The sequence below is a fragment of the Homarus americanus genome, unplaced genomic scaffold, assembly GCF_018991925.1.
Source record: "Homarus americanus isolate GMGI-L3 unplaced genomic scaffold, GMGI_Hamer_2.0 scaffold824, whole genome shotgun sequence".
NCBI classification, from domain to species: Eukaryota; Metazoa; Arthropoda; class Malacostraca; order Decapoda; family Nephropidae; genus Homarus; species Homarus americanus.
In genome coordinates, this window is record NW_024719328.1 from 1,447,134 (window position 1) to 1,467,382 (window position 20,249).

The window sequence follows — 20,249 nt, forward strand, 5'->3', positions numbered from 1 at the left end:
TATTGAGGAGGCATTATTCCCATCAATGCAATGCTTATTATTCCTCAGATGAACAAACAGAGCATTGATTCCTGGCCTGTCCTAACACTATATTTATGTTGTTTAAGTCTAGTTACAAGATCTTTACCTGTCTGGCCTAAGTAAAACATATCACATTCCTTTTAAGGAACTTTATAAATGCAACCAATTGTGTTGCTGGGGGAGTTCTTGATTAACATTGGTTTAACAGCGCATGAGTTAAACACTGTATTTCTGTTGTTTAAATCTAGTTTTACTTAGGCCAGACAGGTAAAGATCCTGTAGCTAGACTTAAACAACATAAATATAGTGTTAGGACAGGCCAGGAATCCAATGCTCTGTTTGTTCATCTGAGGAATAATAAGCATTGCGTTGACTGGGATAATGCCTCCTCAATATTACCTTGTAATTCAATTGATAGTAGGAACATTATAGAATCTAGTCTCATTAGACATACCGAAGCAGTCAACATGGCATGTACAAACTGGAAAATTTTGTAATTAAGAAGATTTGTAACCAGGAGAAGGTTAGTACCTTACCCTCTGACCTGACTACTGACCGTTGCGGTGCTTTTTAAAAATTAGTAGGGTCATTACCTAATACCTGACCATTGTGGACCTGATCTCACCCTCCTCTGTATATATACACCTTGTTTTGTACTTCTTAGTCTGTACTCACCCTGAAGATGTGAATTACATGAAAGCGCTTGGGAACTTCGTGTTTTTCTTTCCTGTTATTATCAGCATATATATATATATATATATTATATATATATATATTTTTTTTTTATATATATATATATTTCATTAGCCCAATAAACACGCGGACTTCACATACAATCAACACCTCAACCCGCCAGGATTCGAACCCACGGCCCACGAGCTCATGACTGTGACCGAGGAACGCTACCTCTGGACCACCAGGATACTAAAAGCAGTCCAGACTTGTTATATTTCACACAAAGCCTGTTCAACGAGCTTATGGCGCCGTGAACTCTAATGGGGACTACCCATATCACGCAGGCGGTCAGAGTAACGTCTAGGATTGCTTTTAGTATCCTGGTGGTCCATAGGTAGCGTTCCCGGTCACAGTCATGGGGCTCGGGGCCGTGTGTCTGAATCCTGGCGGGTTGAGGTGTTGATTGTATGTAGAAGTCCGCGTGCTTTATTGGGCTAATGAAATATATATGGATCCTCGTGTTTCGAAGCCGGATTTGGTAAAACGTTACTCTGACCACCTACGACTATGTTTTGAAACATATTTAAAAATAAATTGTGGTCAGTGCAACATCTGCTTGTTAGAGATCCAGAGTGACGAAATGATTTTAACCACCTTTAGGTTTCCACATAAAATCAACAGTGTATTGTAGAGTTGTTTTATACGTCTATGTTCATTTCCTTCAAGCAACAAGAGTATGACAAGACACTATTCTCTCACTTACAAAAATAAAATCTACGGGCGAAGTAAGAATTACTATACCTGTAGTCCTACATATGAGTCTGAAATGACGTTTGAAACAAAAAGAAATTCACTCTCGCTCACACTTAGTAAAAAATCTTCTTAACGCGTATAACAGGGACACGATTGTGGTATTAAGGTCAGGTGGCGGCTTGTGGAGTGGTGGAGGCGGTGTGGTAAGTGGTGGAGGAGACGGCTGGTGGAGTGGTGGAGGCGGCGGTTGGTGTGAGTGGTGGAGGAGACGGCTGGTGAGTGGTGGAGATGGCTGGTGTGAGTGGTGGGGAGGGCGGTTGGTGTGAGTGGTGGAGAGGCGACGGCTGGTGAGGGAGGAGGCGGCGGCTGGTGTGAATGGTGGAGGAGACGGCTGGTGTGGGAGGGTGGAGGAGACGGCTGGTGTGAGTGGTGGAGGAGACGGCTGGGGGAGTGGTGAGAGGCGGTTGGTGTGAGTGGTGGGAGGCGGCGGTTGGTGGAGTGTGGAGGAGGCGGCGGCTCGTGTGAGTGGTGGAGGAGGCTGGTGTGAGTGGTGGAGGAGACGGCTGGTGTGAGGGTGGAGGAGACGGCTGTGGGTGGTGGAGGAGACGGCTGGTGTGAGTGGTGGAGGCGGCGGTTGGTGGGAGGTGGAGGCGGCGGTTGGTGAGTGGTGGAGGCGGCGGTTGGTGAGTGGTGGAGGCGACGGCTGGTGGAGTGGTGGATGGCGCTGGTGAGTGGTGGAGGAGGCGGCTCAGAATGGTGGAGGAGACGGCTCGTGTGAGTGGTGGAGGAGGCGCGGCTCGTGTGAGTGGGTGGAGGCGGCGGCTGGTGGAGTGGTGGAGGAGGGCGGGCTGGTGTGAGTGGTGGAGGAGGCGGCGGTTGGTGGAGTGGTAGAGGAGACGGCTGGTGTGAATGGTGGGAGGAGGCGCGGCTCGTGTGGGTGGTGGAGGAGACGGCGGTTGGTGGGAGGGTAGGAGAGACGGCTGGTGTGAATGGTGGAGGAGGCGGCGGCTCGTGTGGAGTGGTGGAGGCGGCGTGATGGTGTGGTGGAGGAGGCGGCGGCTGGTGAGTGGTGGAGGAGACGGCGGATCGTGTGGAGTGGTGGAGGAGGCGGCGGCTCGTGTGAGTGGTGGAGGCGGCGGTTGGTGTGAGTGGTAGAGGAGACGCTGGTGTGAATGGTGGAGGAGGCGGCGGCTCGTGGAGTGGTGGAGGCGGCGGTTGGTGTGAGTGGTAGAGGAGACGGCTGGTGTGAGTGGTGGAGAAGGCGGCTGGTGTGAGTGGTGGAGAAGGGCGGCTGGGAGTGGTGGAGGCGGCGGCTCGTGTGGAGTGGTGGAGGCGGCGGTTGGTGGAGTGGTAGAGGGAGACGGCTGGTGTGGGAGTGGTGGTGGAGGCGGCGGTTGGTGTGGAGTGGTAGAGGAGACGGCTGGTGTGAATGGTGGAGGAGGCGGCGGCTCGTGTGTGAGTGGTGGAGGCGGCGGCTCGTGTGAGTGGTGGAGGCGGTTGGTGTGAGTGGGGAGGCGGCGTTGGTGAGTGGTGGAGGAGGCGGCTCGTGGAGTGGTGGAGGCGGCGGTTGGTGTGAGGTGGTAGAGGAGACGGCTGGTGAATGGTGGAGGAGACGGCTGGTGTGGAGTGGTAGAGGCGGCGGTTGGTGTGGAGTGGTGGAGGAGGCGGCGGCTCGTGTGAGTGGTGGAGGGGCGGCTCGTGAGTGGTGGAGGCGTGGTGGTTGGTGATGTGGAGGCGGCGGTTGGTGGAGTGGTGGAGGAGGCGGCGGCTCGTGTGAGGGTGGGGAGGCGGCGGCTTGTGTGAGTGGTGGAGGCGGGGTTGGTGTGAGTGGTGGAGGCGGCGGCTGGTGTGGAGTGGTGGGAGGCGGCGGTTGGGAGTGGTGGAGGCGGCGGCTGGTGTGGAGGGTGGAGGAGTCGGCTGTGAGTAGTGAAGGAGGCGGCTGGTGAGTGGTAGGTGGAGGAGGCAGCAGCTGGAGTGAGTGGTGGGAGGAGGCGTGGTGAGTGGTGGAGCAGGCGGTTGGTGGAGGTGGAGACGGCTGGTGTGAGGGTGAGGCGGCGGCTGGTGGAGTGGTGGAGGCGTTAGCTGGTGTGAATGGTGGAGGCGTCGGCTGGTGTGAATGGTGGAGGCGGCGGCTGGTGTGAGTGGTGGAGGAGGCGGTTGCTGTGGAGGGTAGAGGTGGCGTCTGTGTGAGTGGTGGGAGGTGGCGGTTGCTGTGAGTGGTGGAGGTGGCGCTCTGGTGTGAATGTTGGAGGTGGCGTCTGGGTGAGTGGTGAGGGGCGCCTCTGGTGTGAATGGTTGGAGGTGGCGGCTGGTGTGAGGGTGGAGGTGGCGCCTGGTGTGAATGTTGGAGGTGGCGTCTGGTGAGGGTGGAGGTGGCGCCTGGTGTAATGTTGGAGGTAGCGGCTGGTGTGAGTGGTGGAGGTGGCGCTCTGGTGCGAATGTTGGAGGTGGCGGTTGGTGTGAGTGGTGGAGGTGGCGCTCTGGTGTGAATGTTGGAGGTGGCGGGTGGCGGCTGGTGGAGTGATGGAGGTGGCGCTCTGGTGTGAATGTTGGAGGTGGCGGCTGGTGTGAGGGTGGAGGCGGCTGACACCCGGACCTGAATTCTTCTGGAGAGACATGTGTGAGGACCTGCTGGTGTGAGGACCTGCTGGGTGTGAGGACCTGCTGGTGAGGGACCTGCTGGTGTGGACCTGCTGGTGTGAGGACCTGCTGGAGGACCTGCTGGTGTGAGGACCCAGTGGTGTGAGGACCTGCTAGTGTGAGGGACTGCTAGTGTGACCTGCTGGTGTGAGGACCTGCTGGTGTGAGGACCTGCTGGTGGGGACGAGACGGAATACCTTATACAACATACCAGTAATGTGCCGAGTGTGGGAGAAATGAGTCCCCATGCATGTTATGAAACAAGAACAGTTTACCAATTATGGTAAGAAAATTAGGTACAAGAGAGAGAGAGAGAGAGAGATTAACAGCCAGTGTCTGGTAGGCTGGGTGAGAGTTCACGGCTGTGAAGGGGGTTACCGCGGGCCTGGCTGTCAATAGATGGTGCTGGGGTGGGGAATGTTCCACTGCTCCACCATCTGCCTCACCATCCGAGGGTCGCCTGAGCTTCGGTACAGTAACTATGTATAAGATGTCCTTCAAGTCAAAGTGAAATATTTTCAGGCAAGTCGTATCTCGAAAACAAGAAATAATTCCTTAATCTTATCGGCACGCAACTAATCTTGGAGAATTTATGTACAAACTGGGAGAAACAAATAAATAGACTGCTTGGAAACTCCTAACACTGCCTCAGCGTGGCAGGAGTGTTCTCTTGTTAACGGTCAGTTCGATCGTTAGCTCCTGGAAGGTTCAACTATATTTTTAGACGAGAGTAACATTGTTACGACCTTGGCCTCTTAAGTTGTAACAATGCACAAATTCACTTTCTCTTTGTATTATAGGTCCAAGGAATAGATCCCACCAAATTCTTCACCTCATTACTATGGGATATATTGAAATTCATAAAGTAGATTTAATTACATAATTTATATTAACAAACAAACAATAAAACAAATATATAAGTTATGTACAAAAATAAACAAATACAAACTAAATCTGATCAAATAAGTGACTCAACCGAGTGACAAAATAATGAACATAAAAGTAAAGACTAAACACTTATTTAAATTAACAACTACCATGACCAACGTGGTTATCCACCACACGTACCACATAAATAAGTTATTTTCCGGGGAATTCTAAAGTATGACTAACAACAATCTCACATATAATACTTGGTGTTCTAAGAGTCGAGCGAGGTTCACACGTTATACCACTAGAAATATACTGTACAATAGGAAATGAGATACTTAACGTATGACTGCCAGCCCAGTACTGCCATCACCCGGCTCTTGGGAGGTAAAACTAAGCGAGCAGAGGTGGGCGGAAATGACGTCACAAACAAAGACGTTCACGTTGCGAACCTGCAACCAGCCATTGAACTCTCACTCGTAACAAACACACTTAGGTGAGGGACCTGAGGGTTCTCACCAAAGACTAGAATCATGGCCTTGTCACCCAATAAGAACACGACCATCAACAACTATGTGGTCTTATTGGTCAAAGATACAATTATGTCTAGCCAAGTTAACAGTCAGGTGTGTCACAGGCTCACAGCCCGAGACCAGAGGGTGTATAGCTACGGAGATCAGCACTAGTTCTCTGACAGACAGGCAGTTATTTAACACAGAATAACTTATTTAACACAGCAGCATTTATTTGACATAGCAGCAGTTCTTTAACACAACAAGATTTTTGACGCAGCGGCAGCAGTGTTTTGACACCTTACCACTTAGCCCTGTCAGCTTACCACTTAACCCTGTCAGATTGCCACTTAGCCCTGTCAGCTTATCACTTAACCCTTTCAGTTTACCACCTAACCCTGTCAGCTTACCACTTTCCCTTGTAGGCTTACTGCTTAACCCTGTCAGCTTACCACTTAGCCCAGCTACAGGCCTTTTTATTTAATTACCTCCCTGACTAATCAGGTTACCGAGAATATAATAGTTACAACGATTTTTTTTTATGTTTTTCCAGGTTAAACTTCGTCATTGGTTGAAGTGGGTGTGACGTGAATCTTCGCCATTGGCTATGGTCAGTGTAACGTCAAACTTCGCCATTGGTTGTGATGAGTGTGACGTCAAGCCTTATCATTGGCTCTGGTGAGTATGACGTCAAGCTTTGCCTTTGGCTATGGTAAATCTGACGTCAAACTTCGCCATTGGCTATGGTGAGCGTAACGTCAAGTTTCATCATTGGCTATGGTGAGAGTGACGTCATGCTTCGCCCTTATCTGTAGTGAGTGTGACGTCAAGCTTCACCATTGGCTACGGTGAGTGCGACGTCAAGAATGTAAAAGAGTTTCCCTCTAGTGAGACAATCACTAGCCTGTTTAAGGTACCATATGCCCTGTTGTCTCTATGTAAAACTGTTTAATCACAAGACTTACTTTATAGAACAGAACGGTGTGGAACTATGTGGCCTTAACTAAAACAAGAGATCAGTGAGGAATGAAACCAGTTATTATCTTTTGTTTGTGAAGGAATTAGAGTAGATAAAAGAGGTAGTATCGAGATCTTTAGCTTTATCAAACATATGAATAAACGTCCTGTAGGTTGAGATTAACTGAGGCGAGACAATGGTGATCACAGCCACCATTACACCTCACCTGTGTGTATTCAGGTTCCTGTCCAACATTCAACATCTCAGACGAAAATAATGAATTTAAACGAAAAAATCCAACATGGTTCCTCGTCAAAGCATAAGCTAGTGACAAAAACGCAGGATAAAAAAAAATGGTGACATGTCTGTGAGAACATTTAGAGTTGGCAGTGAAAATGCATGAGGTTCATGTGTCAGGGAATTTACAGAACGAAAGAATTTGGTCACCGTGAATTCCTCCTTTCAGAGGAAAAGCTTAACAGAAAATAGACTTTGGAAAATGACTTATGAACTATTTCATGATGCAACACTATATTTTAACCTACCCACCAAAGGTATGAGTTAAAATGATAAAAAACGAATAAAACTCAGACACTAAACGAAACTTCAGTTACTTAAGATTATAATGATAAAGTACCTGAGATACAGTGTAACAGTAACACCTGAGATACAGTGTAACAGTAACACCTGAAAATATGACGACGAGAACAGCCCTGCAGGAGACAGTACAGGATGAACACCTACAGGAGACATAAGAACATAAGAAAATAAGGAGTCTCCAATAGGCCGGTTGGCCTGTGCATGGCAGCTCCTGTCGAGAGTTACTACCACTCTCTATCATCCATGAATCTATCCAGTCTCCTTTTGAAACTTTCCAGAGTTCCCGCACTTACTACAAAGTTGCTAAGCTTGTTCCACTCGTCCACCACCCTATTTGTGAACCAGTTTCTTCCTGTCTCCCTCCTAAACCTAAACTTATCCAACTTAAATCCGTTGCTACGAGTCCTATCCTGCTCGGATATTATAAGAACAGTATAAGGTGAACAGCTACAGGAGACAGTATAGGATTAACAGCTACAGGAGACAGTATAGGATGAACAGCTACAGGAGACAGTATAGGATGAACAGCTACAGGAGACAGTATAGGATGAACAGCTACAGGAGACAGTATAGGATGAACAGCTACAGGAGACAGTATAGGATGAACAGCTACAGGAGACAGTATAAGGTGAACAGCTACAGGAGAAAAATTAAGGCTCATGGTATCAAGGGGAAAGTTTTATATTGGCTCACCGATAGAACGCAGAAGGTCAGCGTAGATGGTGTTAAATCTGAGTGGGGCCGTGTAACCAGTGGGGTTCCCCAGGCGTCAGTACTAGGCCCACTCTTGTTCATAATCTACATAAACGATCTAGATACTCGGATCAGCAGTGACATAAGCAAGTTTGCGGATGACACCAAAATATGGCGGCAAATTAGTTCAGGGCAGGATGCAAATGCATTACAGGAGGATCTAAATAAACTGCACGGGTGGTCTGAAAAATGGCAAATGAAATTCAACACCAGCAAGTGCAGCGTACTTAATATTGGAAGAACAAATACTTATAATGTATACAGCCTTAATAACATCAACCTAGAGAAGTCGACTTGTGAAAGAGACCTAGGGGTACTTGTAAGCCCGGACCTACGGCCTAGAAAAAAGTGCGTTAATGTTCGAAATAAGGCAAACAGAGTATTGGGTTTTATATCTAGAAGTGTAAGTAACAAGAGTGCAGAGGTCTTATTGCAACTATATCTTGCGCTAGTCAGGCCGCACCTCGATTATGCGGTTCAGTTCTGGTGCCCCTATTATAGAATGGATATCAATTCACTAGAGTCGGTGCAGCGAAGAATGACAAAAATGATTCAGGGACTTAGAAACCTTCCATATCAGGATAGGTTAAAGAAACTTAACTTGCATTCCCTAGAAAGACGAAGAGTGCGGGGAGATATGATAGAAGTATTTAAGTGGGTGAAAGGAATCAATAAAGGGGATATAGATAAAGTTCTTATAATATCCGAGCAGGATAGGACTCGGAGCAATGGATTCAAGTTGGATAAGTTTAGGTTTAGGAGGGAGATAGGAAGAAACTGGTTCACAAATAGGGTGGTGGACGAGTGGAACAAGCTTAGCAACTTTGTAGTAAGTGCGGGAACTCTGGAAAGTTTCAAAAGGAGGCTAGATTGATTCATGGATGATAGAGAGTGGTAGTAACTCTCGACAGGAGCTGCCATGCACAGGCCAACCGGCCTATTGCAGACTCCTTATTTTCTTATGTTTCTTATGTTTCTAATAGGGTGAACAGCTACAGCAGACAGTATATGGTGAACAGCTACAGGAGACAGTATATGGTGAACAGCTACAGGAGACAGTATAGGGTGAACAGCTACAGGAGACAGTACAGGGTGAACAGCTACAGGAGACAGTATAGGATGAACAGCTACAGGAGACAGTATAGGATGAACAGCTACAGGAGACAGTATAAAGTGAACAGCTACAGGAGACAGTATAGGATGAACAGCTACAGGAGACAGTATAGGGTGAACAGCTACAGGAGACAGTACAGGGTGAACAGCTACAGGAGACAGTATAGGGTGAACAGCTACAGGAGACAGTATAGAGTGAACAGCTACAGGAGACAGTACAGGGTGAACAGCTACAGGAGACAGTATAGGATGAACACCTACAGGAAACAGTATAGGGTGAACAGCTACAGGAGACAGTATAGGGTGAACAGCTACAGGAGACAGTATAGGGTGAACACCTACAGGAGTAGCCGGGTATGAGAGATGCGGCATCAGTGTCTGTGTGTGTGTGGTGTGTGTGAGCGTCCAAGTCTTGTGTCAGAGTGTGTTGCCTTATCAATGATAAAAATAATAATCATGGCTGTTGTCAGACATAATGTCATAATAAAACCTTATCGTAATAACTATATAATAATAAATAATCCATGATGCAGTCACCATTTCATTCATTCCATATGAATGAATCATTAAATGGCAGCAATACGTGAAGCCAAACTCTAGATTCTGGTTATTTTATTACCACATTTAAAATGGATTAGAGAGTATTATGGACACCGTGAGTGTGTGACACACGCACACACACACACACACTCACACTCACACACACACACACACACGCACACACACACACACACACACACACACGTCCTCGCTGGTGCCACGGTTCTCATATCCCGCTACTCGGCGTTAAAGGTGGAAGCCTGGCCAACTGTACAGTACACAAAATGCCACAAAAGAACAAAATTACCTCATTACACTACAATAACAACACACACAGGTGTTCATTATATGGCTGAGAAAAGACACAGTTATCATAATTAGAAAATGTGGCTTCATTTTTTTCCCCAAACAATCACTGATTAGTTGTAGGAATTCACAAGAAGATATTCATCACTTTCTGTTTCAAATCTAGAACTTACACTTGCATTACCTGAGGAACAATTTAAACAGTGTAATGGAATATCAGCATCATTATCTAACACCCCAAAGAACAGCCACAAATATCAACTAACTGTTCCTATAAGACTTGTAACTCTTCCCAAACACCCTGGATATATATCATAATTAATTTCACAAAGAGAGTTCATTACTTTCTGTCTCAATTATGGGAATTCAAACTTATTGCCTTATTCTCTGCAAATACTGTACAAACAATTATTCAACGGATTTACAACACTTATAATTTATTCTCAGGTAATACCATAACTATATATATGAAAACAAAATATTAAACTCTATACTTATCATTAACACAAATAATTATTATGCAAAAAATCTCTGTAAATAAAAGATTCGCGTATTTTAAATTAATAACCCATTCCCAGCACAAATTGTCCACTGGCCACTTAACACACTGCTAAATTTATCCGGCAGTGTTCCCCAGTCTTACCAAAATTACCTGATATATTTAACAAAGTAACGTAACTAAAAATCTTTCACATATTATCATGAACAGTCCCAGTGAAATAAAATACCTAATTTCCGACCGTAAGGAGATGCACTAGATAAAAGAGAAAGTGGCATTTCAAAGTACTAGTACTGTACTTCATAACAACAACTGAAACTATGGTGTCAACGTCCTCGACCATTACCACAATTTCTGACTTTGGTAACTTATATCCTTCAGCACCTCAGAGACCACCACTTCAGTATTTCATAATGGCCCACACACTGAATTACTTTATAATTTATTGCTTTCCGTCTTAATCAATTATTATTTCCCACCTCTACACACCCAGTTTTGCCAACACTTCAAATAGTTCCCAGCTACTGTACATAAACGTTCTCACTGAATCACCACAATTCCCAATACCTTAGAGGTCTCTGCACTCATCCTTCTAAGTCATTCTCCTACTTCAACCTTCGTTAAGCTTATATTGTCTAGTAAAATAGTACTTAACTCTGAGGAAGAATACTGTAGGTAAGGGGCTGACCAGCCCCTCACACCCCTACCATATAGCCAGTACCCTGTATACAGTATATCATTTAGCATTCCTCAGTGAAGAACTGAGACACACACACACTCTTCCTTCAGCTTTCATAGGGTAAGGACGTGTGCAGTCGGCGCTGCCAGCCTGGTTTGTCGGGCCTTCCCTTTTCCCATCTCCTCCTCCTCATCTGGATTTATCAACATCCTCCACCAACAATACAGTGCAAAGATTGAAGATCAACCCACAAGTGATATACAAAGGTGGCAATATTAACTCGAAAGTAAGAAACAACTGTTAGAGCGACAATCAGTACTTAGGGGCCAATGTTGACCTGACACCTTGACCTGACGCATGCCAGCCTGCAGTACACTCGCCACCCACAACACTGGATGAGAAGCCAAGAAACACTCCAAACTACACCAGGAGAGAAATGAGGACTCCCTACCCCACACATTTGAGGAACTATGAATTCCTAACTACATCATATGAGGAATAAGAAGCATCTCCAACACCCTGTGTGAGGTGGAGCACCTACCCGGACCACGTGGTACATCTGCAGCTGTAGTGAGGTAGCGGCTTAGCAGTCACGTACAACGGCCATCAAGACAGTGGGAAGGACTTTGTTGGTGCCGACATCAGGTCACAAGAATGTCTACAGACCAGCTCCCACAGTACCAGATCTACATTTAATCTATGTTTCTTATGTTATCGTATTGAAAGCTTTTGTCAATCAAGTGACCCACTCCCCGAATTCACCATATGTAATGGCTAGTGCTACTTGTGAACAGGGCTGTGCCCTTCTGAGGGCCGAGCTAGAGAGGACCAATGAAGAAAATTTAAAACTAAAGGAAGAGTTAGCGAGGATGAAGGAGGAAACGAGACAAGGAAAGCCCGTGTCTGACAAAAATTCAGGCGAATGGAAGGTTGTGAGGAGAGGGACGACCAAACTGGTGGTGAAAAAACACACCAAGGTGGTGAAAAAACCCACCAAGGATACGACAACAACAGCTAACCAACCCTTTCAGTCCTTTGATAGACGAATTGGACGTTAGCATAGTCAGGGACAAGACAGACAAGGACAGTAAGAAAACCTTAATTGTTGGCGATTCTCAGGTATGGTACCTGGACAGAGCTTTTTGTGGTAAAAATAAAAATAGGATGAGGGTGTGTTTGCCAGGAGCTGGGGTGGGGGATATAGTTGACAGGTTGGACAATATCTTGTCTGGTAATGGGAACAAACCCATTATCTGCCTTAGTGCAGGAGGCAATAATATTGGCCGGTGTAGGAGTGATGAGTTCTTGATAAGTTAAAGACAGCTATAGAACGTATTAGGTTGAAGGGAGGGATCCCTATCATATGTGGTGTCCTGCCTAGAAGGAGAGTTGGCAATGAATGGCTCTCAAGGGCAGTTGGTGTCAATGGCCGTCTTGACGGATTTTGCAAGTCAATATCACTCCCATTTATTGACAACTGGGACAACTTCTATGGCAGAAGGGACCTTTATGCTAGGGATGGGATGCATCTGTCTAGGGATAGGGTGGCAACCCTGGCTGGTTGTCTCGAGAGGGCAGTTCAAAAGATGTCGAAGTCTTTAAACTGCTAAGAGAAAACATGAGCACGAGGGTGGAGGAGACTGCAGTGGGAGCTGGTAAACAAAGTGAAAGGTTACAGGGAAATAGTTCTAGGAATTATGGCAAAACTAAATTAGGCAGGAAGTTATAACCTAAACGCGACAAAGAGAGGACTCAGAACACGACTAACTTAAATGTCTACTACGCAAACAGGAGAAGTATGAGAAACAAAATAGATGAAATCGGGGCGTTGGCATCTACCGAAAAAATTAATATAATAACATTCACCGAAACAAGGATAAACCTAGACTCACGTGAGTTACCTGTTGAATACCAAATTGCAGGTTACAAAATATTCCATATGGATAGGCAGATTAGGAAAGCAGGTGGAGTAGCTATCTATGTCAGGGATAATCTGAAGTGTGAAATAAATAAGGTAATAAAAACAGAACGGAATACACAAACAATTTGGATAGAATTAATCGATGGTAGGGAAAAATTAATTACTGGAGTTATATATAGACCTCCTATTCTTGATAGAGTTAATAAGCGACTTATTTGGGATGAAATGCACAGGCCTTCCATACATAGCAAAGTCTGTATAGTAGGCGACATTAACTTTAGCCAAAAAGATTGGATTGACCTTACGGGAAACTCAGAATCAGAGGAATTTCTTGAAACAATCCAGGTCTGTTTCATAAGCCAACATATAACCGAACCCACCCTGGGTAATAATATACTCGATTTAGTTCTGTCAAACAGAGAAAACCTCATTAGTAATGATGAGGTAGGGAACGAACTTGCTAACAGCGATCACAAAGAAATTAGATTCCAGTTTGAACTTCAGGGCAGGCACATGGAAAATTCCACTAAAGTCCCAGATTTCAGAAGGGCAAACTTTGATAGTTTGAAGAGGCAGCTGAGTGAAGGGGTCGCCGAGTTCCACAACAATTAAAAAAGGAGTTACTTATTGCACAAAGGCAGAATATACCATACAAAAAACTCAGACCAAACAAGAATGACCCTAAATGGATAAATAATTACTTAAAAAATATTATTGGACAAAGAAAGGCTATTGGTAGGAGAATAAATTGTGGTGAAGTTTACCTCCGAGATTATTATAAGGTATTGGCCAGTAGGGTTAAGACCGAGATAAGAAAAGCAAAGAGGAATAATGAAATGAAGATAGCAAAGGAGGCGAAGGCAAACCCCAAAGGATTTTATCAAATGTAACTAAAATACGAGAAAAGATTGGACCAATACAGTCGGATACCGGCGAGCTAACCGATAACGACGGAGAAATGAGAAATAATCTGAATAAATATTTCTCAACAGTTTTCACCACCGAAAATTTAAACTTGATACCCGAGGCACCGACTCCATACAGAGATAGCGAAGAAAATAAATTAAGCGAGATAGCAGTGACTAGTAACATTGTTAATAAACAAATAGACAAACTAAAGCGTAATAAGCCACCAGGTCCCAATGAGATATTTGCCAGAGTATTAAAGGAATGTAAGGAAGAGCTAAGTATGCCCTTAGCAAAGTTGTTTAATATGTCCTTAAAAACGGGTGTAGTAACAGAATCCTGGAGGATAGCGAATGTAATACCGATTTTCAAGAAGGGTGATAGATCACTTTCCTCTAACTGCCGACCAATCAGTCTAATATCAATTGTAGGCAAATTACTGGAAGCAATCATTTCAAACTCTATTCGAAATCACCTGGAGAAGCACAAGTCGATCAATGATTCCCAACATGGCTTCACAAGCGGGCGTTCATGTCTAACTAATCTATTAACATTCTTTTCATCTGTTTTCAAATCAGTGGACGAGGGGCACAATTATGATGTGGTATATCTCGACTTTAGCAAAGCCTTCGACAGAGTCCCCCACAAAAGACTAATAAGAAAAGTGGAGGCTCATGGCATTAAAGGAGATATTCTAAAATGGATAAGGGAGTGGTTACAGGACAGGAAACACAACGGCATTAAATCCCATTGGAGCAACGACACTAGTGGAGTTCCCCAAGGCTCAGTACTTGGACCATTATTATTTATTATATACATAAACGACATAGATATCGGCGTAGACAGCAACATAAGTAAATTTGCTGATGACACTAAAATAGGGCGTGTAATTAAATCTGACGATGACTCGGCAAAACTACAGGAAGACCTAAAAAAAATTTTGAATGGTCTGAAAAATGGTAGATGAGATTCAATGTGGACAAATGTAAAGTACTCTGTATCGGAGATGTAAATAGGAAAACCAGATATCAGATGAACAACGATGATATTGAGAAATCCGACTGCGAGAAAGATTTAGGAGTAATGATAGGTAGGAATTTTAAGCCAAATGAACAATGTGTATTTGCTCGTAACAAGACTAATAGAGTACTTGCGTTCATACAAAGGATTCTTAGTTACAAGACTAGCGAGGTCATCTTAAAACTATATCTTGCGCTTGTGAGACCCCACTTGGATTACGCAGTTCAATTCTGTTCACCGAATTACAGAATGGATATAGAATTCTTGGAAAGAGTTCAGAGGAGAATGACAAGACTAATCCCGGGCATTAGGAACCTTGAGTACAGAGACAGGTTAAAGCATCTTAATTTGAACTCCTTCAAGAGACGTAGAGTGAGAGGCGATATGATCGAAGTGTATAAATGGAAGTCAGGGTTGAAAAAAGGGGACATTACAAAGGTACTCAAACTATCCAGCCAGGAGCGAACTCGTAACATTAGTTTTAAATTAGACCAATTTAGATTTATGCGCGAAATAGGTAAATATTGGTTTGGAAATAGAGTAGTGGACAAGCGGAAGAAGTTACCAAATACCATCATTAACTCGAATACAGTGGATAGCTTCAAACACAGTTTGGATGGATATATGAGTGATATGGGTGGGATGTAATTGGGACTGCCCAGTATGGGCCAATAGGCCAGCTGCAGTTTCCTCCATTCTTATGTTCTCATATTATCATTTCTGTTCATTGTATATTTTCAGCCTTCGGGCTGCCATGTTATCTTAAGAAACCGTTAATTATTATTATTATTATTATTATTATTATTATTTATTCTTACACACACACACACTTCTTTGCTGTCACTCAGAATCGTGTATGACAATCATCCAGCTATGATATAATGATATGAGTTATTAGGGATGTCATCTTCGTTTGTGAACTCTGAGGTGACTACAGAGGCCGATACGGGATCGGCAGTGTCGTCCACAGATGTTGCACCTATGGACGGCTATATCTCGTGTGGGAGGGGCGACGGTAGCGTCTTTCCGGCGTTGGCGCTTGTCTGCCTCGGTATGCTGTCGGACTAACTCGAAAGAATTGACACCTTCTCATGTGGTGCTTCTCCAAGCGATAAGATGTGGAGTAATCGTCTCCCAGGTGAAGGGGGTCGATTTGGTACTTTTCAAATTTGTCTTAAGACTATCCTTATACCATTTCAGTTGCCGTCAGCGTTGCGTTCATTATTCGTTAGGTGACTGTAAAGTAGTTGCTGTGGCAGTCTACTGTCGTCCATGCGGGTAGCATGGCCAGTCCAGGGTAGTTTTTCATGGATAATGGTAGCCTCGATGCTCCTATAGTTGGTGTCAGCGAGAATACTGACATTTGTTCTCTTGTCTTCTCGTCTAAGTAACCCAGGACCACTGCTCGATATACAGCTGCAGACACGGTTTCGGAGTCTGCCAAAGGCTTGATATACACATCTGATTCAAGGCTGAATCTCTTCCTCGATGTCGGCAGTGGTGGACAGGTGGGAGCTGAGATACCGATAGTGGGTAACATTAGAGAGGGTAGTACCGTTAAGCTGGATGGATTTTGGAGGTCTGTCTGAACCAGGGGCAGGTTGAAAGAGAATCTGAGTCTTACGTAAATTCACCTACGCATTTGAGTAGGTGTTCAGGATCTCCTGTTGGTCGTATTCAGTGTGAGCAACAAAGGTGGGGACATCTTCATACTGAAGTTGAGTAATGAAGCTGCTGACACCTTTGTTCTTGCCTGGAGTCGTCTTATGTTGAAATGACCCTTCATCCGGTACTCGATGTCCACTCCGCCGGCTAAATTGGCACTGGCACAAATAACGAAGGCAACCAAGAGAATGAAAAAGAGAGTTGGTGCCAGTCCACACCCTTGTTTAGCTCCCGTTTGAATGGGGAAGAACTCAGACTGGATGTCATTGTGCAAGACACTGCCGTTCATGCCATCGTGGAGCTGCCTCACAATGGCGATGAATATTGGTGGGCAGTCAAAACTGCTGAAGGTCCACTAGAAGGCTTCCCTGTTGACCGAGTCGAAGGCCTTGGTTAGGTCGATGAAAGCCATGTACAGGTCACGATGCTGTTCTCTGCACTTTTCCTGTATCTGGCGGGCAGCACATATCAGGTCAGTGCTGCCACATTATGGTATAAAGTCACACTGAGATTCTGGGAGGAAGTTTTCCGCCTAAGGAAGAAGTCTGTTGAGGAAGACTCGAGCGATAATCTTGCCAGCTACAGACAGCATCGAGAACCTGCGGTAGTTACCACTGTCTGACCGGTCTCCCTTGTCCTTATAAATATTGACGATGGAGTCGTCTTTAAGAGCTTGGGCGGATTTCCTCCTTTTCCCATATATTCTCCAGGAGAGAGTGGAGACAGCTGGTAAGCAGAGATCCTCATGCCTTATACACCTCGGCTTATACACCTGAGGCTTTGTTATTTGTCATCTGTTTGATGGCAGAAGCTACCTCATCCAAGGATGGAGGATAGCTGAGGTGGGTCAGCTCTGGTTGCCGAGTAGTCAGGACATCCACTTCGGTGTTTCGGTTGAGCAGTGAATGGTAGTGCTCTTTCCAGCGCTGAAGGAGGCCTTCATTGTCTTTAATTATGGAGTTACCATCGGATGAGCAGAGTGGAGCTGCGCCATGAGTGATTGACCCATAAAATGTTTTAGTGGAATTTAAAAATTCGCACATCTTGAGCTGATCTGTAATTTTTTTGTGTTTCACATGATTTATTTTTAAACCAATTTTTTTTCTTCCAGAAGGTATCAGCTTTGGTCAGATACTGAGGGTTGTTCTGCTAGTCAGTTAAAGCAGCACGATTATAATCGATGAGTGCATTGATTGCCGGGTAATTTTCATCAAACCAGTCCTAGTGTATACATTCGATCTGGCCAAGGGTCTTTTCGCTGTTTTTTGTCATGGCAGTGTCGAAAATATCCCATTCGGCACTGGGGTTTGCAATGTTCGCTGTTGGGTTGTTTATCAGCCCATGTTGGAGCTGCTCTCTGAAAGCATGTGCTACATCTGGATCCTCCAGACCCATAGTGTTGAAACCTCTTCTGGAGGCTTGCTGCCTTCACTGTTTTGGGGCGACTTGAAGTGAGAGTTTGGCTCCGACGAGCCGATGACCAGTGTCACTGTGGTCTGTGGTCAATGAGATGCCAGTGTTTGAGTCATGGGTGTTGCCACGAACCCTTGAACTTGTCGGCCCGCCTAAACAAGGTATTGGTGATAGTGAGGTTGTGAGCAGCACACTTGCTGAGGAGGAGTATGCCGTTGGGGTTACTCTTGCCTAGTACATTTCTCCCTATGATTCCCTGCCAAATGTCAGCATATCTGCCAACTCTGGCATTGAAGTCACCAAGGAGCACAACATTGTTTTCTCTGGGGATAGAATAAAGGCCTCCTTGATGTCACCCTCTGCATCCACTGTTGGGATGTATACATTGATGAAAAAGGCATGACGTGAGTGATTCAGTGGGACTCGAAGCGTCGTAAGGCGCTCGTTGATACCAATAGGCATTTCAGTTAGCCTGTGTAGGATGCAGTGGTGGATGGCAAAGCCAACACCATAAATGCGGTTTCTCTCCGCAGCAGGCTTTCTCTTCCAGAAGAAGGTATAGCCAGACCCTATTCTGTGAGTTGACCATCATCTGGGAGCCGGGATTCACTAATGGCTGCAATGTCGATCTTGTACCTAGCCAGCTCTTTTGCCACAAAGGTGGTTCTTCTTTCAGGACGCTCTTTTGTGCCAGTTTCCAGAAGGGTTATGACATTCCATGCAGCAACCATGAGAGGTTCTATAGTTAGTATTTCTTTTTTTGGGGGAGAGTAATTTTTATTGTATTCTCGACTGCATAAGGATGACCTTATTGGGTGCGGTTGCCCAGCCATGTTGTTATTTTAGGCAGCCTATGTTTAGGGCACGTTTTATAGCCTCCTCCCTATGTGGGTGAGCAGATTGGCACTACGAAAAGGCTGCTTAGTCGCACAGACAAGACCGGATTGCACTGATTCCTTGATCCCTGTGCATAAGCGATCTATCTTATCTGTGCCGTCCATGTGCAGAGTTGTGACTTGAAACTCCCGGCAGTCATCTCTGTCTGTCCCCTACGCCACTCTTCCGTCGCCATAGGACTTTTGGGGCTATAGGGGTTTTGATGATGATGAGAGGTATGATGAACTGAATGATGGCTGAGCGTTAGTTGATTTATGTGGTGAGGCAGGAGCGCAGGCTGCAACCACACATCTTGGCGAACCCTTTTCTTGATCCAGAGGTGCAAGTGTTGCAACGACTGGGGAGACGGAGAGTTACAATGGACTGCCGATAGCCCAGTTTGTTGGGTTTCGCCTCAGTAGCCTGTCCAGCAGGCATTGCCTTCGTCCGTCGGTGTAGTCGTTGGTTTTCCATGGTGGCCACCTCTTCCACCTATACCGCCTTTGGAATCTTGTTGATGCTCTGTAAGCATGTCTGCCTGATGCGGGGCTTCACCACAAATTTTTCGTTCGGGCTTTACTCCCGCAGCCTCATACCTACTAAAGTTAATCTGCAAGGCAGCGGGGCAATGGTTGGTAGTCGCCAGGACGTGTCCATGTGCCAGTGGGCCTAAGCACCGTCCCTCATGGGCCCACTGCTACTCCGAGATCCCCTGCTGGTCTTGCCTGGGCCCACGAGGCAGCCAGTTACCGTGTGTTGCAAAGTGGAGGCAAAGCGTGAGTCTTGATGGTGAGGAGGCTGTACTGGCAGGGGGTTAATCTGCAGCAGTAGATGCAAGCGAGAGGGAGCAAGCAGTGCTTGCACCCTAACACTGACATAATGCTGCCACACTCGACGCTTTTCACCACCCTGTGTGCGAACACACTCAACACCCTATACACCGCACACCACATACTATGCACCATACAGCACACACACACACACACACACACACACACACACACACACACACACACACACACACTATACTGCAGTCTCCTCGATTCCCGCGCTCACATGTTCCCCTAGAAGTTTAAAGACCTCGACATATTTTGAACTGCCCTCTCGAGAGAGCAAGCCAGGGTTGCCACCCCATCCCTAGACAGATGCACCCCATCCCTAGCATAAAGGTCCCTTCTGCCGTAAAAGTTGTCCCAGTTGTCTATGATTAGGACTGATATTGACTTGCAATATCTGTCAAGATGGCCATTGACCCCAACTGCCCGTGACAACCGTTCATTGCTAACCGCGGGCGTACAGATGGCCAAAGGACATTTTGCCAACGGCGTTTCACCGACGGACATTTGACCGAACGGACATCAAGCCGACGGACATCAAGCCGAACAGACAATAGACCGAACGGACAAATGGCCGAATGGACATGTGGCCTTTTTAATTTATTTTTATTTTTCTTTCTTCTTTTCAGTGTATTTTGTGCACATTTACTAAAGGATAATAGATATTAATTGTAATGTAATTGCTTTAAAAAA

General features: G+C 45.6%; 1 protein-coding gene across 1 annotated transcript in view; it reads right to left on the minus strand.

Annotated features, from left to right (window-relative positions):
- Nucleotides 1-19,252, minus strand: part of LOC121860022 (mucin-2-like) — a 35,757-nt gene extending 16,505 nt beyond the window's left edge. Inside the window, exons 1-2 of the mRNA XM_042357036.1 lie at nt 19,162-19,252; nt 3,730-4,263 (exon numbers count right to left, since the gene is read on the minus strand). Coding sequence (XP_042212970.1) covers nt 3,730-4,263; nt 19,162-19,252 — 625 coding nt within the window. The remainder of the gene's footprint in view (nt 1-3,729; nt 4,264-19,161) is intronic.
- Between the last annotated feature and the right edge of the window lie 997 nt (nt 19,253-20,249).